Source organism: Moschus berezovskii, chromosome 1, assembly GCF_049115385.1.
Source record: "Moschus berezovskii isolate FMDL1 chromosome 1, NW_MosBer_1.0, whole genome shotgun sequence".
NCBI classification, from domain to species: Eukaryota; Metazoa; Chordata; class Mammalia; order Artiodactyla; family Moschidae; genus Moschus; species Moschus berezovskii.
Window position 1 is genome coordinate 12,143,719 of NC_142460.1, and position 27,568 is coordinate 12,171,286.

General features: G+C 50.3%; 2 protein-coding genes across 18 annotated transcripts in view; one reads left to right on the top strand and one right to left on the bottom strand.

The window, feature by feature from the left end:
• The window catches only part of PLCL2 (phospholipase C like 2), a 227,755-nt gene extending 220,562 nt beyond the window's left edge, over positions 1 to 7,193 (top strand). The window contains exon 6 of the mRNA XM_055416903.2: positions 5,630 to 7,193. Coding sequence (XP_055272878.1) covers positions 5,630 to 5,809 — 180 coding nt within the window. The 3' untranslated portion in view covers positions 5,810 to 7,193. The remainder of the gene's footprint in view (positions 1 to 5,629) is intronic.
• A 1,015-nt stretch (positions 7,194 to 8,208) lies between these two features.
• TBC1D5 (TBC1 domain family member 5) overlaps positions 8,209 to 27,568 on the bottom strand; it is a 623,629-nt gene continuing 604,269 nt past the window's right edge. For all 17 annotated transcript variants that reach the window (XM_088835359.1, XM_088835371.1, XM_055416924.2 and 14 more), the window contains 4 exons: positions 22,947 to 23,046; positions 10,507 to 10,586; positions 9,477 to 9,593; positions 8,209 to 8,514 (listed from right to left, as the gene is read on the bottom strand). In XM_088835359.1, coding sequence (XP_088691485.1) covers positions 8,233 to 8,514; positions 9,477 to 9,593; positions 10,507 to 10,586; positions 22,947 to 23,046 — 579 coding nt within the window. In that variant the 3' untranslated portion in view covers positions 8,209 to 8,232. The remainder of the gene's footprint in view (positions 8,515 to 9,476; positions 9,594 to 10,506; positions 10,587 to 22,946; positions 23,047 to 27,568) is intronic.

Sequence of the window (27,568 nt, forward strand, 5' to 3'; positions counted from 1 at the left end):
TGGAGAGATCATTTTTATATCAAAGGCACAGGAAGAGAAATGCAAATTCCTTCTCTCACTGCTTATACAGAACCCGGCCATCTTCCCCCCAGTTCCCAAATATCCAGTGCAGTTCAAACAAACAAATGACAGTCATAGACAGTAATATTCACAGTCACTTTCAGCAAAACGAGGAGAACAGGATATGGACTCAGGAACTGAGACACTCATTCACATACATCCACACACACCCAAGCTAAAAGCAGTTGCAAAAGTCCCACTTTTTAAAGTTAATTTTTAATTGGGAAGGATAATTGCTTTACACAATTGCACTGGTTTGTACCAAGCACCAGCATGAAACAGCCACAGGTTTCCCCGTGGTGCCCCCGACACTTGCGCCTCCCTCCCTCCCCTCCCCTCTAGCTTGTTTCCGAGCCCTATTCGGGCTCCCCGGGTCATACGGCAAATCCTCATCTAGTCTACACGCGGCTGTGCACGTTCCCGTGTTACTCTCGCCATGCATCCCACTCTCTCCTTCTTCCCCCAAGTCCGTTTTTGGTATCTGCGTCTCTGTTGCTGCTCTGCAGATAGGTTCATCAGTGCCGTCTTTCTAGACTCCATACGTATGCGTTAGTATATGATCATTTTTTCTCTTTCTGACGTCCTTCACCTTGTGTAACGGGCTAGGTTCGTCCACCTCATTAGGACTGACTCAGATTCGTTCCTTTTTATGGCTGAGTAGTATTCCATTGTGTATACGTACCACAGCTTCTTTATCTGTTCATCTGTCGATGGACATCTAGGTTGCTTCCATGTCCTAATGATTGTAAATAGTGCTGCAGTGAACACTGGGGTACATGTGTCTTTTTCAATTTTGATTTCCTCAGGGTATATGCCTAGTAGTTGGATTGCTGGGTCATATGGCGGTTTTATTCCTAGTTTTTTAAGGAATCTCCAGACTGTTCTCCATAGTAGCTGTATCAATTTGCATTCCCACCAACAGTGCAAGAGGGTTCCCTTTTCTCCACACCCTCTCCAGCATTTATTGCTTGTAGACTTTTTGATGATGGCCATGCTGACCCATGTGAGGTGGTATCTCATTGTAGTTTTGATTTGCATTTCTCTAATAATGAGCGATCCTTGAGCATCTTTTCTTGTGTTTCTTAGCCATCTTAGCCATCTGGATGTCTTCTTTGGAGAACTGTCTGTTTAGGTCTTCTGCCCATTTTTTGATTGGGTTGTTTTCCTTGTATTGCCTTGTATGAGCTGCTTGTATATTTCTGAAATTAGTCCTCTGTCCGTTGTTTCATTGGCTGTCACTTTTTCCCATTCAGAGGACTGTCTTTTCACTTTGTTTATAGTGTCCTGTGCAAAAGCTTCTGATTAGGTCCCACTTGTTTGCTTTTAATTTCCATGACTCTAGGAGGCAGGTCATAGAGGATCTTGCTGTGATTTATATCATACAGTGTTCTGCCTGTTTTCCTCTAGGAGTTTTAAAGTTTCCAGTCTTATCTTTAGGTCTTTAATCCATTTTTGAGTTTACTTTTGTGTATGGTATTAGGAAGTGTTCTAACTTCATTCTTTTACACACGGCCGTCCAGTTTTCCCACCCATCGCATATTCCTGCCTCCTTTGTCAAAAATAAGGTATCCATAGGTGCGTGGGTTAACCTCTGTCTGGGCTTTCTGTCTTACTCCATTGGTCTATATTTCTGTATTTGTGCCAGTACCATACTGTCTTGATGAGTATAGCTTTGTAGTATATAGTCTGAAGTCAGGAAGATTGATTCCTCCAGCTCCACTCTTCTTTCTCAAGATAGCTTTGGCTATTTGGGGGTCTTTTGTGTTTCCATGTGAATTGTGAGATTTTTTTGTTCTAGTTCTGTGAAACATGCCATTGGTAGTTTGACAGGGATTGCACTGATCTGTAGATTAATTTGGTAGTACTGTCATTCCACAATATTGATTCTTCCAGCCCAGGAATATGGACTCCCTCTCCATGTTGTCTTTGATTTCTTTCATGAGTGTCTTATAGTTTTCTTCGTACAGCTCTTTTGTCTCCTTGGGTAGGTTTATTCCTAGGTATTTGATTCTTTCTGTGGCCGTGGTGAGTGGGACTGATTCCTTACTTCCTCTTTCTGATGTGTTTGACTCTTTCTGTTGCAGTGGTGAATGGGACTGATTCCTTCTTTTTTGGTATTCCATTGTCAGTGTGTAGGAATGCAGTGATCTCTGTATTGAGTTTGCATCCTGCCACGTTGCTACATTCACTGATTAGCTCTGGTGATTTTCTTTAGGGCTTCTTTAGTGTCTTTAGGACTTTTTATGTGCACTGCCGTGGAGTCTGCAGTGAGAGTTTTCTTCTTTTCCCGTCTGGAGTCCCTTTATTTCTTTTTCTTTTTTTCTTTTTCTTCCCTGTTTGCCGCAGCTAGCACCCCTAGAACTGTTAACTAACAGTGGTGAGACGGGCGCCTGTGATCTTAGAGGAAATGCTTTCAGTTTTTCACCACTGAGAATGTTTGCTCTGCGTTTATCATATGTGGCCTTTATTATTTTGAGGTAGGTTCCTTTTATGCCCATTTTTGAAGTTTTTTTTTTAATCACAAATGGGTGTTGAATTTTGTCAAAAGCTTTTTCTGTATCAAGATTATCATGGTTTTTATCTTTCAATTTGTTAATATGGTGTATCACATTGATTGATTTGCATATATTGAAGAATCCTTGCATCCCTGGAATAAACCTGACTTGATCATGGGGTATGATCTTTTTAATGTGTTGTTGAACTGTTTGCCAAAATTTTGTTGCAGATTCTTGCATCTATGTTCATCAGTGATATTGGTCTGTAATTTTTTTCGTGTTGTCTGTCTGGTTTTGGTACCGGGGTGATAGTGGCCTCAAAGAACGAGTTTGGAAGTATTCTTTCGTCTGCAATTTTGTGGAAGAGTTTTAGAAGGATAGGGATTAGTTGGAGGATTAATGGAGGATAGCTAAAGATTTCCCAGTTTTGCAAGAATATGCCAGGGGACTGTAGGATGGAGTAGAGCTCTGATCATTCATACCTAATTATTACTCATGATTGATGTTATCAAATATCAAGCAAAAGCAGTTCAAATCAGTCTCTCAGGGTCCGTTCCCTAGCCACAAAAAGGGAGAACCCCAACCGATGTCCCATCAGAAATGAAGCTGAATGACCTTGTCCAAAGAGGAAGATTCCAACCAGTGCTCTGCCACACGCAAAGCCCACACAGCGGGGACATCACACGCAAGCCTAGCACGCACAAGCTGGAGCGGCTCGCCCCGGTGACACTGAGGTGGACGTAGCTGCGGCCTCTCGGTCCCCAACGGCCTTGTGCCCGGGGTGGTTCGCACCTGTCAGGGGCACTGCCTGTGACATCCCCAGAATGAAATGTATCCTGGCAACTGCTGGGACTCAGGGAAGGGGCTGCCTCTGGCTGGGGTCAACCTGTCACAGGCACAGACTCCTGGCTGGCCCATGAAAATTCCTAGCAAACGTGTTTGTGTGCCCGACACACAGTGAAGCCAAACGATACCAAATGCTGGAGTTTGGAGCAGAGAAAGGTTTCTTGTAGGGTCATGCAAGAAGGGTAGTTGTGTCCCCAAACCCCCAAACTCTCCAAAGGGTTTCAGCGAAGCATTTTTAAAGGCCAGGGGAGGGAAAGGGGTCCCAGGGTATGTGATCACTCATGTACAATTCTCTGATTGACTGATGGTGGTCAGGTAATGGGGCAGTGTCACAGAGGTTAAGGTTATCAGTCCTTAGGCTCCAGGAGGCCTGGGGGCTCTGTGCTCAAGGTCATTAAGTAGGTAACATCTTCCATTTGGTGGGGTTTTTTTCACATTTGTGAAATAATTTAGAAAATGTGCATCAGATACAGTTATGTGGGTGCTTGAGAGAGGAGCTAAAGCAGCGGACGGGGGTGGGAAGAAAGTTCTGTCTGGGGAAGGCCCCACAGGATCCTGCTTGGTTACATTAGTGAAGGCTGTCCCTGGGTGGACAGGAAGCTGAGCAGGAAGGGGCGGCCCGGAACCCACCATCCAGGTGAGCCTTCAGTTGGGGGCTTTGGCTTGAAGAGCAGCCTTGAAGTCCTTGAGGGCCCCAGACATGCTGAGCTCCAGCCACTTATAACCGCACTCCTATTTTCCTGAAAATGAACAGCACTTTCTTGGTGCCTCCGTCAGGCCCCCAGAGGGGTCTGAACGTCCTCTTCCTCTTCCCTCTGCTGTGTGTAACTTGAAGGAAGGTTGCCAGCCAGCCCCGGGGACAACAGGTGGCCATCTCTGCTCTCTGCCCTCAGCCACGTGGTCACTGCACGGTGGTGGCTGAGGGCGGGAGAGCCTTTGTGGCCACACTGTTCATGCACCTCAGAAGGAGGGCACCTCCATTTTTCTGACAGTTTGACAAGAAGGCTTTGATAGCATCCCTGATGTTTTAGTTCAGTAAGAGCAATGAATTGTGATTAAAAAACTGCATAACACCAATATGCTTTGAAACGTTTTTATTAATAACGAGGACATCTCTTGTGGTCACACAGTAAGTTCATTGACAGGCCCACTGCTGATGGGCGGTTGCTGGCTCTGGTGCTTTGCATCTGCCGAGGGTCATTCCTTTCCCGACTGCTCCAGCCTCTGCCCTGGCCCGGGGTGAGCAGCGGTCAGCAAGAGCCCTGCCTTCAGCTACATCTTCTGAAGATTATTTTCTAAATGAGAACCTTAAATATCTGACCTGTAAGGTTGTTGTAAGTCTTTCAAGGTACAAAGAAAATGGAATAGTTATAAAACTGGAATTAGAATGTGTGAAACCAAATAGTGTTTGAGTTTCTCAAACGAAAACACTGCCAAGCCAGTATGGTCGGTGTGTCCAAATCCAGACCCCCTGGGTCGTGGATGGGCGATGGCATTTTCAGTGGCCCTTGCTCTTCCGATGGGCTCTGAAGCGATGGGAGTGAGCGCCAACGCAGTGAGCACACCCCCCAGCCTCAGACCCTTCTCTGCTTGGCCTCGTCCCAGCGCCAGGTCCGGGGGCCCGGAGCTGCAGGTGCACAGAGCAAAGCAGGAGTGAGGGGGTGAAGCTCGGCGGCTCCCAGGCCTGGGTTTGTCACATGTGAGGGTCCTTGGTATTGCCGCTGGACAGTGGTCTGTTGACAGTGTTGTGATGACTGGTCTGAACATGGAAACGTAAGACCCAACCAAATAAGAACTCTTGTTAGTACCGCCTTAATTACCCTAGACCATCTGGAGAATTTTGTTTTTAAATATTCTGTCATCCTATGGTAGATCTATATATACTGACGTGGAAAGATTGCCAAGACCTGACTCTTGGTGAGGAAAAAAAAAAAAACAAAAAGGAAACTGAAGAAAAATATAATCTGCTTGATTCCATGTATGTAAAAATAAGATACCTCAGAAAATGGAAAGGACTGAAAAGGCAGCACACTCTTGGGAGTCTGGTGTCGAGAACTGGGAAAACAAACTTTTTTTTGTTAAAACTGACCTATTTGGATTCAGTGCCATCAGAAATAAATGTGCCCTCTTGAGGCATCAAAATGTTTCTGTCTCAGTGGCAGCCGGTGCTTAGACTGACCGCGAGCCGCGTCTCAGCTCACACTGTCCCGTTGCCTGTTTCATCGCAGGGACAGGCTGACCTCTTGAAATACGCCAAGAACGAGACTGTGGAGAACCTGAAGCAGATCCACTATGCGGCCGTCTCCTGTGGACTCAACAAACCAGGCACAGAAAACGCCGGCGTCCAGAAGCCGCGGCGGAGCCTCGAGGCCATACCCGAGAAGGCAAACGATGAGACTGGAGAGTGAGGGGACTTTCTAGAGATAAGCACAGCGTCTGTAACTCTAGGACCAACTGTCAGCCGGATGGGACATTCGCTTTGCACTCACTAATGAAAATAATATTGGGGATTTTAAAGCACAACTGGAATAGCTAATTGCAGTCTATTGAAACTGTGAATGTATGTAGCAACCCTGCTTATGGAGGCAAATAAACTCTTTAACAAGAAATTCTCTTCCTGGCCCAAATATGCTGTATTTGAATACAAAGACATCATAATTCAGTTCCAATGTGAGCAACAGACTAGCCACTCTAGTTCCATTGAGAAGCAGACATTTTCCTAACAGCAAACAACGTCTTAAGGTGCAGATGGACTGTATGGTCTAATCAGTATTTATTGGCGGGGGGGAATCCTAAAGTTTTACTTATGTATGATTGCTGGGGCCTCTGGGTTCTGGATGATTCTGGCAGCATGCCTGCTGAGAGCCATGCTTATTAATGAGAATGTAAGTAGCCTGACCCCCTGAACATGCAGAGCCACTGGCTTCAAGGGCACTGCGGTGGGACGGCCGCGCCTGGCTGGAGACCCCTGCTGGGCACGCAGGCAATGTAAAGGCCACCGATGGGGAAGCAACACACTGTACATAGCCTGTCACTGTATGAAGTAGTGGTCACATTAAAAAGATGTTTTATGATATTTCTCAAACAGCAGTACGTGCATTTAATGAAAGTTTAACTTTTAAAATTTCCAGTTCAAGGTATTCTACCAAGAATGGCCAGCGACTTGGTGAACAGCTTTGTCAGAAGCATGTCTGGGATGGCATTGTGCTTTTGGCACACACAGTGGCCCCGACTTCACACAGTGGCCGCTATCTGTAAAGGTACCAACACCTCGCCCCCTACTCAGCCTCTCAGGTCCTGTCGGGGGCGAGCCTGGACCCCGTGCCGACCGCGAGCCAGTGGCACGTGGAGCGGCCGGAGCAGGTGCCGTGTCCCTCTGGCCAGCTGAGTCGTTAACACCAGACTATTTTCCAGATCAGTGAAATGCCACACTATTTTGGAAAAGCTACTGGACACTGCAGCCTAATGACTGCTTCTCTCAAACCAAACTGCTCACAAATTTTAGAAGGGTAAAAGGTTTCTAAATCCTCAATAACTGCTTTTGATTTGTCTATTTTCTTTTCAGCCACTTGGGTAACTGAGCTGGGTAACTACGTGGGATCTGCACGGTGGTACCTCACTGTCTCCTCCCGGCATCTGCTTAGGCTGATGTACTGAATTTATTTTTGCCCAGACCCTGAAATGTCCTTTTACAGAATAGGTCCTTGGCCCATTTGCCTGTTGATAGTGTGCTCAAATTAAGGTGTGTGTATCCACTGGTCTTTACTCAGTTATCATTCCAGTTAGAAAATTAAACCTGTTGCTTGAATAATAGTAGTGCAGTTCCCTGCTCATACCAGCGAGCAGCCAGCCAGTAACTGAGGCTCTTAGTTCTGAAATGAACTCTACATGGAAAAACAAAACAAAATGAGTAGAAAATAGTAAAAAATTAAAATATTTGTAGACAGAGAAATAAAATAATGTGTAATTTAGATTACTGTTAGCAATCCTTGAACTTATCTGACTGGTAAATAGCAATATTCAGTGAAAATCCAGAAATCATAAAAAAAAAAAGACTTAAAATATTAAGAAATTGCTCCTTTTATAGTAACAGAAGGTATTAGCTAGTATGTGACTTAAATGAGAGCAAGGCACATGTCATTTTTGTGGTTCATACAGGCTTTTAGCATCAGCAAAATTGAGAACCCGAGATCATTCCATCTGACACTTCCTTTCCCAGATGCAGAGGCTGCGGACAAAAGCGGTAAAGTGGGCTGCTGAGCTCAGAGTCTGGCGGGGGAATGACCCAGCTGAGGGTCTGTCCGGATTTCCACGCTGAAAAAGTCAACCCTCTTTGGACCTTCTCTTCAAAGGGATGAGCCAAGCAACAGGAGAAAGCGGGGCCTTCGGGGGAGCCGCTCCTGCTCCTTGAGGCCCTGCTGCAGGGGCGCCAGCGGGGCGCGCGGCCTTCTTTTCGGACCCTCAGATTCTGAAGGTGAAGGCGGCTGGCGAGGAGGGGCGCTGACGGCCGGGTCCGTGGGGTCTGAGGCTGGGGAACTCTGGAGCCCTGCTGCACCGGCGCCCAGTTCTCCCCAGCTGTCCCGGCCGGCGCCCCAGGGGAGGCTGGAGGCCCACACCCCTGCCCCGACGGCCGGTGAGTGCGGCGGGGAGGTCGGAGCTTCGCTGGCTTCCGACGCTGCGGGCTGCTGAGGGCCCCGCCGGCGCGGGGGCTGCGGGAAGCGGCGCATCTCGCGCGGGTCAGGCCCCCCTGCCGCGGCCCGGCCTCTCCCCGCAGGCCCCGAGGGCGGCGCCCGGCAGGCGCGGGCAGGGGCGGCGGGGTGCCCGGGCGGCGTCAGAGGTCCAGGGGGCTCACGATGGTGAAGCCCGAGTCCTTGCTGTGGCCGCTGCTGTCGTCCTCGGGGCTGGAGCTGGGGTTGCTGGAGGAGGCGGAGGCCGGGCCGGTCAGCGGGTCGGAGAACACGAGCGCCGGCCGGGCGGCGCCCCGGAGCGGCCGCAGCGGCTGGGCCTGGCCCACGGGGCTCAGCCCGGCGCCGCGCTCCTCGCAGTCCTTGGAGACCAGGACGAAGTCGTCCGTGCCCGGCCGCTCCCGGCGCCCTGGGGCTGCTGGTGGGGCCTGCAAAGGGGTCAGGGCCGGAGGCGGGGCGGGTGAGGGGGCGCTGGGCGGGCCCGGGCTCCTCCCGCGGTCTCGGGGGGCTCCTCCCGTGGGCACGGGGCCTCCTCCTGGGGGCCTGGGGTGCCCCCACCCCAGGGCCGGCCTCTGGCCTCGCCCCACTCCTGCGCGCCGTCAGGCAGACGTCTGGGCACAGGCTGACCCGCCTGAAGTCCTGGCACTGGCGCCCGCTCATCCCGGCTCATCCCGCCGAGCACAGGGTCTCCCAGGATAGTGGGGAGGGGGTGGCTGGGAGGGTCTGCAAACACATGGACAGGGAAGGGCCTCTGCGAAAGAGCATGGAGCGGCCAGAAAGGACCTCAAAGGGCTCTCCGCTGGACCAGCGCTCTTAAAGCTGAAAGAGCCCCATTTGAAAATGCCCTTCTGCTTCTTTAAAATCATAAAAAAGATAACAGTTTGTAAGCACCTGGATGCTACTTTTTGAGAAAGTAAGTTAGATGAGATTTTGCTAAAATATTCACTCCCTGGGCCTTCACAGAAAACGTTCCCTGACCTAGGTGGCTTACGGGATGGACACTGAGAAGTCCCTCTCCCTGAAGGCCAAAAAGCTTCCAGCCAAGTGAAGTACACTCGAGACAGCATCGGGGAAGCAGGGTCGGCACTCCCCTTGCTAAAGGGAAAGGGAGGCCAGGGCTGGAGCCAACTGACTGGTAACAGGCAGAGAGCCGGCTTTCCGGGGCTTCCCAACGGGACCGGCAGGAAGTCCAGGCTGAAATGGCTGCATACAGGTGTGCAGGCTGCACACTGCCCAACTCCGGGAGACCAGCCTACCGTGGGTGACACCGCCCTGAGTCCACACCCCACACCAATGTATGCAGCACCCCCAAGTGAGTCCTGGGGGCTCTCGCCCCTCCTGCATTGAGCGCGCCCTCAGGGGGCCTGCCCTGCCCTCCGGCCGGTCCTACCTGCTGGGCGGCACCACTGGAACAGTAGTGGTCGTCTGCGATGCTGATCTGCTCGTTGTCCTCGGCCTCCAGCTGGCTCTGGTTGAAACGCAGGGAGCCCTTCAGGATGTCTTTGATCTGATTTCAAAGAACACGATCCATGAGAAAGACCAATGGGTCTGCCTCTAAGCGGCACGTAAACTTCGGGTACATCTGACCCTGACTCCTCACTGACCACTCTTGTTTTTTTTTGTTTTTTGCTGTGCCTCGAGGCTTCTGGGGTCTCAGTTTCCTGACCAGGGACTGAACCTGTGGCCCCTGCAGTGGAGGCATGGAGTCCTAACCGCTGGGCCACCAGGAAGGTCCTCTGACTGGTCTTCTCTGGTGTGGGTATGAATATATGACCGTAAGAAAGAACAGAAAAAAAACACCAACCCAGCTCCGCCTCATGGATGACATTGAGCCGTCCCAGCCTGCACGGCCAGGCCCTCACGGGGACAGGCGTGGGGCAGTCTCCGGGGTCCTCCTGGAGCGGGAGACACCCGGCGTCCACCCTGGCCCAGGGAGCGCTCTCGGCTCCGGGGGTCCTCAGCAGGGCGGGGTTAGGCTGCCCTCAGTTAGGCCGGCTGACGGTGAGGGCCCTGCACCCCCTTCATGGACATTCCTGCTCCGTCTGTCCTCCAAGTACGACCCTCAAGGGGCCCAGGCTGCTTAGAGGAGATTATTTGTGCCTTTTGCCCCCAGGACATCCACCCATCTACAGGGGTGTGACTGGACTTGAGCAGGACACACCCCCTGCAGCAGCTTCAGAGAGAAGCAGACAGAACAGGCTGCTGAGAGGAAAGGGGCAAGAGGTCGGGCGCGGGGGGGACTGAGAACCACCCTGGCTGCAGGCTGCTCACACATGACTACTGGGAGGAGCTGGGGCCACTCAGGAGGGGTCCGTGTGGAAGGCAATGCAGGCGGGACATCCATACCCCGGGGGTGCTCCACCCCATGACAGGCACAAAAGGCTGGCCTGGGTGACACCGGGTCAGGTGAACGGACATACCTGCTTTAGTCCAGCCAGGGAAACCAGAATCTGATCCTCTTTTTCCAAATTTTCCTGTAATATCACATCTTGAATATTTACTGAAAAATAAAAGAATGACATTTTATAACTAATGCCCTGAGTATAATTTATCTGCTGCCGCACCATCACTTCAGACCAGTTGGGGAATTCCTCTGCCACATTGCACAGCAACTCTTTCTACCGAGGATGCTCTGCCCAACCAGAGACGGGGCAGGGGCGGGGTACAGGAGATGGGGCACAGGGCTTGGGACACAAAGCCTCCCACCAACATCCCATGAATGTGTTCTCACAGTGACAGAAGTGTCTTACTTCCGGAGAGAGCCCAGAGCAACCCTTGCTGACCTACAACAGAGTGGACAGCATGGAGCATTCACCCAGCGTTTGCACTAGGCTTCCTACACTTACCAGGATTCAGTGCTGTTAGTCCATCCCCTCTGGCTAAAGACCAGGTCCTCCTGGTTTTAGAAACTATCTAAAAACAGTGGAAACAGTGGCACATTTTATTTCCTGGGCTCCTAATCACTGCAGACACTGACTACAGCCATGAAATTAAAAGACGCTTGCTCCTTGGAAGAAAAGTTATGACAAACTTAGACAGTGTATTAAAAAGCAGAGACATCACTTTGCTAACCAAGGGTCCATATATGGTTCTTCCAGTAGTCATGTATGGATGTGAGAGTTGGGCCATAAAGAAGGCTGAGCACCGAAGAATTGATGCTTTTGAACTGTGGTGCTGGAGAAGACTCTCGAGAGCCCCTTGGACTGGAAGGAGATCCAACCAGTCCATCCTAAAGGAAATTAAGCCTGAACATTCATTGTAAGGAATGATGCTGAAGCTGAAGCTCCAGTACTGTGGCCACCTGATGAGAAGAGCCAACTCACCTTAAAAGACTCTGATGCTGGGAAAGATAAGGCAGGCGGAGAAGGGGACAACAGAGGACGAGATGGTTGGATGGCATCACCGACGTGATGGACATGCGTTTAACTGAACTCCGGGAGTTGGTGATGGACAGGGAGGCCTGGCGTGCTGCAGGCCATGGGTTCGCAACAAGTTGGACATGACTTAGCAACTGAACAACAACAATCTTTAAAAACTATAAATGGTAAAGTACGTTGTCGATTCAACGTAAGGACAAACCCACAGCACTGGTTGTGGCCAGAGAGCAATGCCTGTGGAGTCAGCAAGCCTTAAACCCCTTATGGCAGCCGTCTCTGTGTCTGCAGGACGCCTGGCCTTCGTGCAGACTGACCTGAGGGCCCGCCGAGCCAGCTCTGAGCACCGGCGTCATGCTGAGCTGCTCACCGAGAGCTTCAGTGAGCGAGGGTTGTGGCCTTGCGCGTGGCACGCCTGGGTCCCTGGGCTGCTGGGCCTGTGCTTCTGGGGAGGGGGTTATTAATGAAGGGGTGTGCGAGTGAAAGCGCCCCCCACCCCGCAGGGCTTCTCTGGAGACTCTTGGTTGGGCTGCTGCTGCTAAGTCACTTCAGTCGTGTCTGACTCGTTGTCCGACTTGCGACCCCATGGACTGCAGCACGCCAGGCCTCCCTGTCCATCACCAACTCCCAGAGCTCACTCAAACTCATGTCTATTGAGTCGGTGATGCCATCCAGTCATCTCATTCTCTGTTGGTTGTCCCCTTTTCCTCCCACCTCAATCTTTCCCAGCATCAGGGTCTTTTCCAATGAGTCAGCTCTTCGCATGAGGTGGCCACAGTATTGGAGTTTCAGCTTCAACATCAGTTCTTCCAATGAACACTCAGGACTGATCTCCTTTAGGATGGACTGGTTGGATCTCCTTGCTGTCCAAGGGACTCTCAAGAGTCTTCTCCCCCCCCACAAAAAAAAAAGAGTCTTCTCCAATACCACAGTTCAAAAGCATCAGCTTTCTTTATAGTCCAACTCTCACATCCATACTTGACTACTTGAAAAGCCACAGCTTTGACTAGATAGACTTTTGTTGACAAAGTAATTTCTCTACTTTTTAATATGTGATCTACGTTTTTCGTAGCTTTTCTTCCAAAAAGTATTTCCAGCAAGGGGTAAGGCAAAGACTAAGTCCCATCAACGTAAGTCCAGCCTGACAGTTTATTAGAATCTTCACCAAGAATAAATTTACAGACCATGCTGACAAGTCCTCTTACAGACAACAGCAGAAAAACAGCAGCCTGAATTTATTCAGAATGTGACTGGAGTTTCTGGCTATTAGAAAGGCCTGCTTCAAAACAAGAAAGCAAGATGAATGGGATAATAGATATAATTAGAAAGTTAATGTTTTTGGTTTCCTTAAAAGCCTGTAACAATTTGTTCTCTCTCAATAAAAACACACACACACACAAAATCCACTCAACAAGACATTAACGCAGCCAAATGCAGAAAACTGAGGAGACAATTCTGTAGATCTTCGGAAGGACTGAAAAGTTTGCCTTTGTGTTGACAACTCTGCATGGGCTTTTAGGGCCGAGCTGGGAGGTGGAGGGCTGCATGGGCGCTTTGGAAGGGCGGAGGTTCGGACCGCTGAGCTGCCAGGGCGCAGGGCTCTGCTCCTGCTGTGGAGGTGGGGGCGGTGGGGAGCTCCCAGGGCCAGTAGGGAGCCCAGCCGGTGGGTGTGGGGGCTCCAGGGCCTCGGCAGGAAGTCCAGGGGTCTTGTGCCTGAGGATCTAGCGGAGGGAGGCCCGTGGAGCCCACGTCTAGCTCCGGGGGCCAGAAAGAGAGGTGAGTGTGGAGAGCAAGCGCCGTGTGCATCCTGCTTGCCCCGGGGACCGTTACCTCCTGCCGCCTCCTGGACGGTCTGCTGGGAGCACCGCCTGAAGCCAAAAGACTCGGCCACAGCACCTGTTGCTGCCTTTAACGTGCTGGGACCCATGGCCAAAGAACTAAGGACCGAAGGCCTTCAGGGCCAAGGCTTCAGGCCGACAGGGCAGTCAGAGGCTCTGGCGAGGACAGAGTCGTCCGCAGAGGCCAGCAGGGACCGGAGGGCACTCAGAGGCCCTTCCTCCAACAACAGAGAGAAGAGAGAAGCAGAGTCCTGACCCACCCGGCGGGGAGAGAGACACAGGGCAGAGGAATTAGCTGTGGGCCTCGGTCCAGACAAGACGGGTAGCCAGTAAAGAAGCAAGTCTGCCTTTAACCAGCAGAGTTAGGCCTCGGGCTGCCATTGCTGGGAATGGAACTTCGGAGCGAGTTTCACACATTGGAGTCTGAGCTTGTAGACTGACTCTCCCACTCAGAGCTGATCTCACCATGTCCTGCTAACCACGTGGGACCGAGACCCCATGGACAAGGAGCCCCGCCCCGCGGCCTCGGACGCCCCGCCCCGCGGCCCTGGACGCCCCGCCCCACCCCGCCCCGGACGCCCCGCCCCCAGAAGCCCCAGGACTTCAGGGTGCGGTGGCGGCGCTGGCAGGCAAGCAGAGGGCAGCGGTGGGTAAGGAGCGAGCCAGAGCGCCAGAAGCCTCTGGTCCATCGGCCCCTGCTCCTCAGGGCCTCCCCTTCCCGTGTTCTCTCCCGCTGACAGCACGGCAGCCGCGGCCCCGCCCTCGCGGCCGCTGTCCCGGTGGGCACCCAGCCCCACCCGGCCCCTGAGCAGGCGCTGCCATGCCTCCCGCCCGGGCGGCCCTGTGACAGCCGTGGCCCGCGCCGTGCGGGAACCCCAGGAGCCCCTGGAAGCCGCCCCGCGGGCTGCCTCTGTGCCTCTGGGGCCTCCCCTGCCCGCGTGCCCCCGGAAGGCAGCAGGAGCCACGAGGGTCCCCTCACGAGCCCGCGGACGACGGTCCCAGGGCCGCGGCAACAGCACCTGTTCGCACTGCCTGCCTCCGAGCTGCTCAGCTTCAAGGAAAATTCATAAATAGCTTCCTGGTGTGTCTGTTGTCTTGGGGGCTAATGGACCAGAAGCTAATGGACAAGCGTGGCTGCAAAGGACGGGAACGCGTGCTCGCGGCGGAGGGTCGGTCAGGGCCGCCGTGCGGGCCGGCCGCCCCCGGGCCCCTGGAGGGGCTCCCGCCTGCCCCGCCTGCTGTCCTCCCACCGTGAGGCCGTCTGGCAAGACCCCACTTCCACAGAAGGCCACCGGCAGGGGTGCGCGTGGAGAACTGGGTGGGACGCTCTGGGCCTCGTACAGCAGCCAGACCGCACGTCCCCCTCACGGGAGGGGCCGCGGGCAGGCGCACCCAGGGGAGAGGAACCCGCGCTCAGTGTCCTCAGCAGGGTCTCCCGCCTGCAGCTCTCCCGCCCGGCTTCCTGGATTCAGTCAGAGTTCACCTTTTTGAAACTGAGGAAAACCAAGATCTTCTCCCGCCAAAAGCCGACACAGACATAAAACGTGCACTTCATTTTCAGGCTGCGTGCTCAGTAGCTCAGTCATGTTCAACTCTTTGAGACTCCACGGACTGTATGGCCCACCGGGCTCTTCTGTCCAAGGGACGATCTCAGCAAGAATACTGGAGCGGTTGCCATTGCCTTCGCCATCATTTTAAGGCTCAGCTCTAATCAAATAAGCTGACTAGCTGCACGTAAGCAATTCAGGTTTTAGAAGTCCAAGTCCAAACAGATTACCTTCAGAGGCTGCTAAATGCCCTGAATGCAAACATTTTTATTTAACTCACAAACTACTGACCACATAAAGCCTTTGCCTAGCCAGTTCTACCACACAGTGATTTAAGGCAGTGTTCACAACCGTTTTACTAATATACAACTTCTCAGTCACTAATGCACTACCTTAAGTAAGTCAAATCTGTGGGTAAGAAAGGAAAAACATAGTATCTTTTCATACCTCATAATATTAAAGGCAGAAATGTGAAATGTTTAAAATTTTCAAAGTAATGCACATTTTTCCTTCTGCTGCTGCTGCTAAGTCACTTCAGTCGTGTCCGACTCTGTGTGACCCCATAGACGGAAGCCCACCAGGCTCCCCCTTCCCTGGGATTCTCCAGGCAAGAACACTGGAGTGGGTTGCCATTTCCTTCTCCAATGTGTGAAAGTGAAAAGTGAAAGTGAAGTCGCTCAGTTGTGTCCGACCTTTAGCGACCCCACGGACTGCAGCCTACCAGGCTCCTCCATCCATGGGATTTTCTAGTAAGGCAGAATAAATGATGATATAAAGGCTGTCCTTTTGTTTCTGTGAAGAAGGAAGATTATGTTCTTTATAATCTTGTATTTAGGCATTGCCCATTACAGATGTTGGGACACTGAAATAAAAGGGGGAAAAAACCTCGTAAAACTAACCGCTTCTGTGCAAATTCCACAAAAATCTCACCGATATAACAATATATCAGTGTGACACGTTCAAACATCCGCTCTCCCCTCTGCAAGGGCCTCCCACTCGCTGGGCCCGATCCTGCTTATCCTTCACCCTTGTCACTCACTCAGAGACGAGGCCCCACGACTAAAAGTCCCCCGAAACCGCCCAGTTCTTCACGGCACGTCCTGGTCTCCCGTTGCAGACAGGCCTGCTCACTGCATCCCTGGACTTAGAGCCCCGGCCCCTATGCCTCAGGTCGCTGGTGCTCCGGGGGGACTGCTGGCTTGGCTGGAGTCACGCGTCCTTTGAGGCACTGCTAATGAGGCGTACAGTCTGCGCTCTCTCGCTCTCTCCCGACTCTGAAGTTGCGCTCTCCTCTTCCATTCCCCTTGAGCTTGACTTTAAAGGCACTCCTCCCTTTCACTCCACCCCCAGCCAACTGCTCGCCAAACCTGTTTTCACATCCAAGGGCAGGTATTGAGGAAATACTGGCTGAATGGCCAACGTGAGGCTTTCCAGCCAACATGAGGGCTGGTTCTGTCTCTTGAGGAATAGATGCAGGTGAGATACTTTTCAGATGAAGAATGAAGGGGCATGAACGCAATCACATGGACCCTGGATTGAGTGGTGGGAGAAGGGAACACGGCTAGTGATGGTCTACTGGGAGCCAGGGACTGAGTCTGATGCTCTGTGTTCAGTCTTTTCTTAGAAAGCAAAAGAGCAGATCACATGGAAAATATAGTCAAGGGTCCTACTCGCCTCCAGCTGCCAGAAGGGCTGAAGACTGTACACTTAGCACTAGGAGAGGAACAATACTTAGGAAACTCAAAGGAAGACTACATCAATACATGCATTACGAGTCTTCCAGTCAATAAATAGTTCTCTTAAGTGAACTGAGTGTGCTCAGCTCAGAGTTCCAAACCTGCACTGATCTCAACAGATTCTGGACTCTTCTCTTAGGATTTACCTGCCTGCCAATCAGAGACCGACATGGAAGTACGGCTTCTCAGGGTAAAATCTATCCTGTTCACGATATGGCTGCTACCTTCAAGTCCACTAGGAGAGACACTGCATGTATTTTTCAACTTAGAAGGTTAGATGCCTTTGGAAGAACATGTATTTCTAAAAGTAAAGGCAGAAACACAGCGAGGACCTCACTAATAGGAAACAAGCCTGGGGTTTTTACCACCATCCCCTCTCACTTGGGAACAATGATAGAAGTCTGACTAAGGTTATCTTAAAATTACATCACTTAGTCAAATAAGACCCTCATAACTGGCTTAAGACGGACATATTCTTTGCGAATCTCAGGCCACGAGAGTTTGCCCAGCCGATGACTTGTGGACAGTTAAGTGCCGCTCCTCGGCTGGGAGCTGGACGCGGCCGTGGAGGTGATGGTCAGCTTCCTCATCCCAGGCCCCACCTGCCCCCACTCACAAGCTCTTAGTTTCAGCCTGAGCCACAAGGTCCTTGAACCTTTGAGCTTTAGGTGGCAGGATTGTTTCTACTGATATGGGGGGTGGGGTGGACAAGTCTTTTGCTCCCTGGGTCATGAGCTGGACAGGCTGGGGTTAGAGGAAGTAGAAAAGCAGCCTGGTGTGGAGGCAGGGAAACAGGTTAGGCAGGGAGACACAGTTTAGAAAGTTAAAGCAGAGGGCGGTTCAGGATGGGGGGTCACATGCACACCCGTGGCTTATTCATGTTGGAGTATGGCAGAAACCACCACTATACTGTAAAGTAATTAGCCACCAATTAAAACTAATGAATTAATTTAAAAAGATAAAAGATCTGGGAATTAAATTTAAAAAAGAGAAAGACAGTGAAAGATACTCAGTTTGGTAAAGCAGGTAGGAAGATGGTGAGAGCCATAAAATGGAAAACAAAATGACAAAAGATGAACTGTCTGTACTGAGACCACGTGATCAGGGAGGTGTTCTAGGAGCCCAGGAAAGGCTAAGAGAGCATACAGTTTGCTGAGTTTTTCTCAATAGGTGTAGGGTTGGTACGGGCTTCCTGGGTGGCTCAGTGGCCAATAATCCACCTGCAATGCACGAGCCACAGGAGACTCAGGTTCAATCCCTGGGTCGGGAAAATTCCCTTGAGAAGGGCATGGCAACCCACTCCAGTTTTCTTGCCTTGGAGAATCCCATGGACCGAAAAGCCTGGCAGGCTACAGTCCCTAGGGTCGCAGAGGGTTGCTAAGACTGAAGTGACCTAGCATGCATAAGTTTGTTGCAAGCAATAGCTGGAGAGAGGCTGAGCGCAGCGCCGGTGTTAGGGGTGTGCAGGCTGACTCAGGGTGGGGCAGGGCGGGGGGCACTCCTCCCACAGGGTTTCTGCACGTGTGCCTGCAGGGCAGGGGTCGGGACACACCAACAGTATTAGGGATACAGTAACTGCATTTTGCCCCAGTGATCTCAAGTTTTCCTGCTGCTTGCTGCTTGGTGTTTGTCACGGGTCAGTGTCACCAGGTGCCCTGGGGGCTGATGGGAGTGCAGATCTTCAGACCTTCAAGTCAAAATCCGCTAACAAGACCCTCAGGAGAAGTAGATCTCATCCTGCAGTTAAATGCACCGTTTCACATTCTTAATAATTACAGAGAACCCTCACACAGTGTGCCTGACAGAGGGAGAGCTGCCCGGTGACCAGTTCCCTTTTCTGTCTCTCAGATGTCACTGGTTAACTGCCTGTTGCACACTTTCAAAAACATCTATTGAACGCTGTTTTGCTAAATATCAGCAAATCAGATTCACAAAGCTCTTGCAGAGGCAAATAAACTAAACTTTCAAAAACGACCTCCTCTTACTGCTAATTCTTGCATAAATATTCTGACAAGTGCAAAATCGGCGCGAATGTGTGCGCTAAGACCACAGACCTGGAGTCTGGCTCCTGACTGGAGTGGGGTCTCCGCAGGAGCGCGGCAAGAGCAGTCGACACCTGGGACGGGCCCTGGGCACCTGCGCCGGCGAGCTCTGTGTCCCTCGTCCCGCCCAGGCCTCCGCTCTCGGTTTCCTTGTCTGGGAAACGAGCAACCGCCGTGATGGCCCGGATGCTGTCCACCTCGACAAGAGGTGGGCTGCAGAACTCTAACTCCTCTTAATTCACTGCATTTCACCCTCCCACTGTTTGTGTGAGCCACCAATGAAAGGACAGGCTGCCGCAAACTAGTGAAAATACCGAACCGAGGCTGGAGACCTCCCCGCCCCCCACCGGGAGCAGGCCCAGCTGCTCACAGATCAGAGAAGTGCAGGCAGCTCACCCACGTGCAATTATGTGTGAGCGATGGCAAGCCTAAAAATAGCCCAACTCAGCCACAGAGGTTCACGCTGTCAATTGTCAGGATGACAGCGAGGGGTGTGACTATAGCAACAGAAAAATGAACAGGTGAAGAAACTCTTATCAAGTTGATAGGAAAAGTTTAGATTTAATAAAAGACACATTTTCAACTTCTGCCTCTAAATCTTTGAATTGACAAAGCTCAATTATGCGGAGGCAATAAAATGAGTATTTTGGTAGAATTTTGATAAAACAAATAATGCTTTCTGTTTTGGGTTCCAGAACCAAGGGGAAATAAAATCACTAAGAAGTCAGCTTTATTACCTCTGTAATTGAAGGGCCATTTAAACAATGCCTTCCTGTAATTTTAACTGAGGCGCTTTTCTCTGTGTCTGTTTGTTACAAAGGCAGTCTTGAACTGTACTTGACGTTTCAGGGTATTACTGCACGTCTGATGACAACACAGACTGATAGGGGGTTTCCTTGAAAGGAGCTCAGTGAAAATACTTAACATCAGGAAAGGGCAGGAGCAGGATGAGAATCTGAGGCCGTCTCGGGCCCCTTGGGAGTGGGCAGCCAGGCTCAGCAGGGCTTTTGCCGAGGGGAGCAAAGGCACCACGCAGTTCTGGGCAAGCTGTTCTCGCTCAGAGAGCTCACACTCCTAACGTGAGGCCCTGCAGATCCAACCCCAGCATCTCTGCGTGTGGTCTGACTGAGGGACATTCAACAGGGCTGCTCCCAGCTCTCGCTGTCTAGCCCGGGGGCCCCAACCAGTCACTGCTCAGCTCCTCTGGTCGTGGGCTGGCGGGGTCTCCCAGGATCAGCCACCAGAAGGGACAGCTAGGAGTTAAGGGGAAGGGGACTTCCCCGCTGGTCCCACGGCTAAGGCTTCACCTTCCAGGGCAGGGGGTGCAAGTCTGACCCTTGGTCCGGCCTTGGGGCCAAAAAACCAAAACATAAAATGGAAGCAATAGTGTAACAAATTCAACAAAGACTTTAAATTAAAAAAAACACAAAAAGCCAAGAGGAAGGAGAGGATTTGTGTTGCACATTCAACCAGTGCGGGCTTTGTTTATTTAGGCTTGGCTTCATCGGGTCCCAGTTGCAACACGCAGGATCATCTGTGCTGACACGTGGGTTCTGTAGTGTACAGGCTTAGCTGCCCTGTGGCATGTGGGATCTTAAGTCCCTGACATGGGATCGAACCTGCATCCCCTGCATTGGAAGGCAGATTCTTAACCACTGGCTACCAGGGAAGGCCTTGTACTAGGCTTTAAAAATATCTTAGTCTTGGCAATTAACTGGTGAGATCGATCTTGGCATATCCATTTTATGTAAGATCACAAGCAGGCTGATCTCAGCAGTGACGGAGTCTGGTTTCAATCCCGTGTCTGTGTGATGCCTGTGAGCCTGTCTCTCCTGCTTAAGTTTCACTGCAGCTGCTTTTTTTTTTTTTGGTTCTGCCCATGGCATGCAGGATCTCAGCTCCCTGCCCAGGGACTGAACCCACGCCCCCTGTAGTGGAAGCGCAGAGTGGTCCCCCTTCAGGGGAATCCCGGCAGCTGGTCTCAGAGGGGACTCTTGCCTGCAGCATATAGATCACCCTCAAGGTGCCAGTCGCGAGCACCTGAGGCATCTGTAGGTCTTCCAAGCAGAGAGGAAGACTAGCCCCTTGGGAAGTCCCCCGGGCTCTTCCTCACGCAGGCCACCGGAGTCAATGGGTATTTCCACACTGAGTATGTTCTGCTGTGCCACCTGCTATTTTCACTTCGTAATACATTGTGAATATCTCTTTATGTTTATGTATTTTAACCTTTATAAAGATTGCATTACTATACTATAATCAATCACTTAGTAATGGATTTTTCAGTTCCAACTGTTTACTTATCAGGAAAAACAGAAAAGTTTATATGGAGAAAAATATGAGAGCATTAAAGTCATTTTTAAAGGATATAATAAGTAAAAAACTAAATCGAGAGCTTCACACCTCAACCTCTACGCTTTCCTCAAATTTTTGCTTAAAATCCAAACTGCCTACAACCCAGGAACAACCTGTGATAAAGCGTTACTTATGCGGATGAAATAAAATGAACCCGCAGGCCCCAGGGCCGGGGATCCTCAGCCCCACCATGAACATGCAGTCAGGCTACTTCTACAGCAAAGAGGAGTCAATACCGTGTGAAGGGATTCTGGCTGAAAGTGAAACATACACAAAACAAATCTGCTTTTGTGGTTAGCTGAAAATTCACAGCTAATAAGGGCTTTTCTTTAATTAAAAACTGTTTCCCCATCCCATGCAATGAGAAAAATGTTCTTTTAGTGCTGACTAAAAGAGTAAAAGCTGTTTGGAAATCCTGAGGCTTAAGTAAAGCTGCTTTAAAACCTGCTATGTGGACCAAACAACTTGGAAACATCCCACTACCGAATTTTTCTAGAGCTCCTAGAGTAAATATTTGCAGTCACTTCTTTGTTCTTCTACTTTGGTCAAAACCCAAAACTGAGTAACACAAAGGTCACCCACATAGCCAGAGAAGCAAAAATTACACAGAGTGTGTGCACTCACAGACATACTCACGGTTACTTTAAAATTAAAGCTGTATTTAAATAATAAACTCAATTATGGAATGCACATCAGTTATTTATAAACTGCCTCTTCATCACCTCTTTTTGATGCACCGTAAACTGTGATGCTATAAGATGCGTGTAAAATCAATTCTGTATGAATTTAAAATGTTGACCTTGAAGAAGTGTACGAACAGTTTTGGAGTGGCAGGGACTGGAAGTGAAGGGACCCACCTGCAGAGTTTCTTCCGCTGTCTCCTCCTCCGGCACCCTCTCCCTGGAGAAGGGGTCAGGAGGGTGGAGGGAAGCTGAGGACAGGGCAGGGCCGGAGGCGGCCCAGGGAGACGCGGGGAGGCGGCCGGCCACGTGTGTCTCCAAGCTCGTAAGAGCACACCTGTCATTGGCTCGAGGCCACTGCGTTTGGGCTGCATCTGAACGAAGCCATTTTGGCCGCATGTAATGGACTTATCACCTGCCAGGCTGGGCAGCGGGCAGAGTGTGATGTCGTCTGTCTCCAGTGAAGGCCTGAGATGGGCCACGCGGGGACCCCGCTAGAGGGACGCGCGCTCGGAGGTCCTCACGGGGGAGCGAGCCCTGACTCCTCACAGTGCTCCACACTCACAGAGCAGCGCCCCGGCCACGGCCATGAGCGCATGCGTCTGAGTTTCCTAATCTCCTCCCGAACTAAGATGCTAGACCCTGGAGGACGGAAGGAAAGGATGTCCACAAGCGGGCTGAGAATGGTCACAATGTGGAGTCTAAACGTTTCGTGAGCAGCAGGGAGTTCCTGAAGCAAATCAGAGGTGATCCAGCAGAGACCTTTTCTAACACAAAACACAGAGCTTTCAGGAATGCAGCAAGTAAGGGCCAGGACTCTGGTGTGACACAGGCCGCTCACATGTAACCTGAGCGGCACTCAGGGACACTTAGAATATCGGCACAGCCAGAAGGAGGCTAAGGTCCCGACACGTATTTCAGACAGCTGATTAAAAAATACATATTTAAAAAAATAAAGCACTGCCAAATAACCACATGAGTGATTACAGGCAGGTTAGCACAACAGCAGAGTTGACTGTTTCATCTTGAAAGCTCAGTATTTTCTTTTTTTCAGGATAGAGAGATACTTAGAAAGGGCGGTATAGCCATTAAGAGCTGAAATCTAGAGTCAGACTGCTTGATTCTGAGTTTCTACTCCACTGACTGGTGTTATAATTTGGGGAAATTCGATTAATCTCTGCGCTCTGGTTTCGTCGTCCGCGAGGGTGACACAAGGTAACTCATGGGAAGCACTCAAGAAAGCCTGTGGCCGGTGCCGCCACCATTCCCAGGGCCAGAGCCCTTCACTCACCAAGATGAGTGTCCATCACTTTCGCACAGTATTTGCACATGGCATCCAGGTCATTCAACTGTCCTTGAAGAAAGGAAATTTGGGCTTCTAATTCTTCTTCCTAAAATGAAGGGGGCAAAGATACGAAAATGAAAACAAAAATCAAAGAAAATCCCCAAAGTCCTCCAGAAGGTCTGCTGCTGCTGCTGCTAAGTCACTTCAGTCGTGTCCGACTCTGTGTGACCCCATAGATGGCAGCCCACCAGGCTCCCCTGTCTCTGGGATTCTCCAGGCAAGAACACTGGAGTGGGTTGCCATTTCCTTCTCCAATGTGTGAAAGTGAAAAGTGAAAATGAAGTCGCTCAGTCATGTCTGACCCTTAGCGACCCCATGGACTGCAGCCCACCAGGCTCCCCCATCCCTGGGATTCTCCAGGCAAGAATACTGGAGTGGCTTGCCATTGCCTTCTCCAATGTGTGAAAGTGAAAAGTGAAAATGAAGTCGCTCAGTCGTGTCTGACCCTTAGCGACCCCACGGACTGCAGCCCACCAGGCTCCTCCGTCCATGGGATTTTCTAGGCAAAAGTACTGGAGTGGCTTGCCATTGCGTCCTAGACAAAACAAAAGGAAGCAACAAATGAACCACAGCAAACCCGCCACCCCCACCACCAATGAGACAGAGGAGGTGTGAAATGAGGCTCAGAACAACTCTGGACTTTTAATTGAATGCTTGCTTCGCGCCATATGTAAATGTTTACCCATACAAGCTTGTATTAAAAAAGTACATAAAATACCTTCAATAACTTTTGAGCCACACAAATTGAGAGTCAATGGGACTTCAGTGGACCCAACTCCATAGACAGCTGGTACAAAACCATTACATTTTCTCATACATGTTTGAGAAACCAGAAATTTCCATTTGTTTAAAACAAATCTCTTCATTTTCTAGACCACGATAATCTCTTAAAACATGAGATTTCCCAAAGCACTTGGGAAAGTTTTGCCCCCACAGCTGCTCTTACATCTCCTCTCTTGATAGAATACTAGAGAATTTTATTTGATTGTTCCTAGGGAAAAATACTCTGGGTGGGATAATTATCTAAATGGCGGAAAGACAATCTAACTGTAACAAACGGATAAAGCCTGGAGCTTTTGCTTTTTTAAGAAAAAAAGTAATTCATGTGAAAAATTTCCCAAGGAAATTTAGAAGATTAAGGGAGTTTTTCTCAGAGAAGAGAATAATCCTCATAATGTAAGACATTTTAAACCAAGTTAGATGGAATACAAAGAAAGGATGTTGCCAGAGCTGGACAAGGCTGGCAGATTGGTTTTCCAGGGTCAGACACTTATCTCTCCACATGAGAATCCTCTGTTGTCGAAACGAAGTGGAGAGAAACCTCCAAAGACATGCTTTTTCTTAAGAGACTGAATACAATCTGACACACAGATGGAAATTAACGGCTGAAAAGATGACTTGCAGGTGAACCACGTGTTAGCAACACACACACACAAAATGTAAAAGTACTGTTTTTAAAGGCTGCCTGGAAGACGAGCCTTTAGGAACACGCATTCAAACGCCTGATGCAGGAAACAGACACAGCAGTCACTCTAAAAACAACTGTGAAATGCCCACTGTAGGGTGGCCCAAGCTTGAACCCTGTACTTTACACATCCCACCGAGCACAACGGCCTCTCTTCTGATACTCAAGTAAAGACAACGCAACCAGGAGCTTAGCCAGGGAATGAGGACTGTGGCCTTGGGTAGGTGTTGCAGGGCATTTTTCTTCTCCTTTGGGTCTGCACAAACTTGAGCTTCCCTGTTCGCTCAGGACCCCACAGGCAACAGAGAAAGAATGCTACATCTGTTGGTTAACCTTGGTCGTGATTTGTCTCCAAAGATGGCCACCATCCATTCCTTCCTCATTGTACATGCTGTTCTGCTCATCAAGAGGTGGGGTCTACTTCCCTTCCCCGCAAATCCTGGCTGTCCTGTCACTTGCCATGATCCAGAGAACACAGCAGAAGTCACACTGTGTAAGAGGCCTGCCAACTTCTGCTTCCTTCTGCTTTCACTAGAGGAAGGCAGCTACCATAGTTAGTTGTAAAGAAGCTCAGGCTATGATAATGAACAAGAGGAGAGACAATATGGAGAGAAAGGGGCCGCAGGGGACACAAGGAGGTTCTAGACATGTGAATGATGTCTTCCTGGACCTTTCAGCCCAGCCCATCTGAAGCTAGCCAAGTGAGTAACCCAGCCAGCAGCAGGTGGCACAGAAGAGCGGCCCAAGCCAGCCTTGTCCCCATGCCCAGCCTGAAACCCATGAGCAGCAGCAGCACTGCTTTGAGGGGTGGGGTCTGCGGTGGTTTGTTCCGCAACAGTCAACTGACACGGCAGGGGGATGAAGGGTCACTAGAGTGGCACAAGGCAACCTGAGTTCTATTTCCAGTCCTGCCATTCACAAGTCACGTAACCTTAAACAATCCTCTACCCATAAGGGCCTAACGTCGGCACTCTCTGGAGAAGGTACAAGTTAGATGCTTTGCTCCCTAGAGGTTTATAGGCTTGGAGTTGGAATAGGAAAGGTTTATAATTACCAGACTATGAGGTAGAGTACATGACAATCTTACAGAGAAATAAGAATAGTTGCTCTGAGAATCCTGGTCCTGGCCTCCTGTCCCTACTATTGAACAAGTCACCTTTTCAATGTGTTACAGATACGAACCCACCTGGAAGAGTCTAGAACTGTACTGAGGCCAGCACGTGGCAGTCTTTTGAGAGAGGGGCTCTGGCTGGAGTTTGTCCCTGCCCTTGGCTTCCAACTGGGGTACTGACAGCCCAGAATGGACAAAGGATACCAGGAATATACCACCAGCTGGTTAAAATCTCTTCTCCATTTACTCTATGTATGAGTTTAGTTTGGATTAAGTGATCACTTTTTATGAGCTGCAGAAGCCCTTGGGAGCCTTAAACCCCAGCAGTCATTCCTACCTAAACGGATTAAGTGTATTCAGTGCGGGTTTTTTTAAATAAAAGCCGAGAGGGAAGAAGAGCTGGAGAGGAGACAGAGGACACAGTCCAGCCTGTGGGTGGGTAGGTGCTGACAGCGGGAGGGAGTACAGAGCTCAGGGAGGTCTGTTCCTCCAAACACGACACAGTGCTGGTAGGAACGTGACTGTCTGGACAATGGGCTGAGACTGAGGCTGGCGCCTGCTGCACCATACAGGGCACACCCTGCACAAACTCACAGGGAAGCCCGGGGCTGCGTGAGCACTGGGGGCACAGCACGGGCTTCCAGGCAAGCACTGCTGCTTAGGATACTGGCAGCAAGTGAGAGCACCGTGCTCACCTGAGTCCTGAGTAAACCGCACTACAAACGGAATCTACCTGGCAGAAAAGAGCAGTTTTCATTCCTGTAAGACTTTTTTTTCCAATGGAAAGCTGACACAAAAGCCCAAATGTGAGACAAGGAGTAGTTGAAACAGGTGGAGGGGCCCAAGAAACTCTTCCATTTGGAATATTAAATCCAGTACATGATCTTGTTGGAGTTTGCTTTATCTGAAAATATACCCAAGCCCTTGAACGATCACTCAGACTTTATAAATAGAAATGGAATCACTTGGTGCAAGGGTGGTTTGTCATTTATTCTTCACTCTTTTATATAATTACAGATAAAAGAAAGAGCCAAGATTCAAGATTCTAAAATTGTGGGAAGAGACGTTCCATTTCTATCTGAGCTTCTGAGCCTCCACACGCCTCAGACACAGGCAGCTTTAGTCATTTGCTTTCATTAATGGTCCTCTGTAACCAAAAACAAATGCTTGGCTAATTGCCTTGAAATTTTATAAAACCAACCAGTTAGTGTCATTTTTATGAATAAATAAGACATGAAGAAAAGTTCTTGTTATATTTACTTTTGCATACATGTTCTTCTGCCTTCTGTTACGGGAGGCAGGATGGTAGGAGTGGGTAGCGTGTCGGAGTACACATACCTGGGTTCGAATCGTCTTTCTACCAGTATGAGGACACTGGCTGTATAATCTTAAACAGTTCCTGAAATTTTTGGGACCTTCTCCCCCAAGGTACTGATGAGAACCAAACGGTAACACATGGAGAGTGTCTGGGACAGAACAGGTACTCTATAAAGGCGATTATTCTTTGAATTTTTAAATCAGGTCAAGACAATAGAACTGATTTTTAATACAGAGGTTGGTGATTCACTCTTAGAAAACACTGGTCTCTGGTTTAAACATCTTTATGTGGCTCCACCCAGAAGGATGAGCTAGGACTTGGGAGCCCACCATTGACTCAAGTTCTGCAGAGCCACTGAGGTGGGAAACTGGTGGAGGATGAGGAGGCAGGCCGCCGGCAGACCGTGTGAGCAGTGCAGCACCGGAGGTGCCTGGCAGCCTCCGGGGAAGGGCCGAGAACACAGGCCGCCCTGCAGGGGAGCATGCCGCTGGCTTCCGACCCTTCACAGGGACGGTGGCAGGCCCAGCCCTGGGCTCCACATGCAGGAACTCACTGAACCCTCACAGCAAACCCAGGCAGTAGATCCTCTCACTAAATCCCACAAGAGACACGGGCTCCTCTGCAAGCCACCTCCTCTGAAGCAATGCCAACGCAGAGGCGGCGCTGTGAGAACC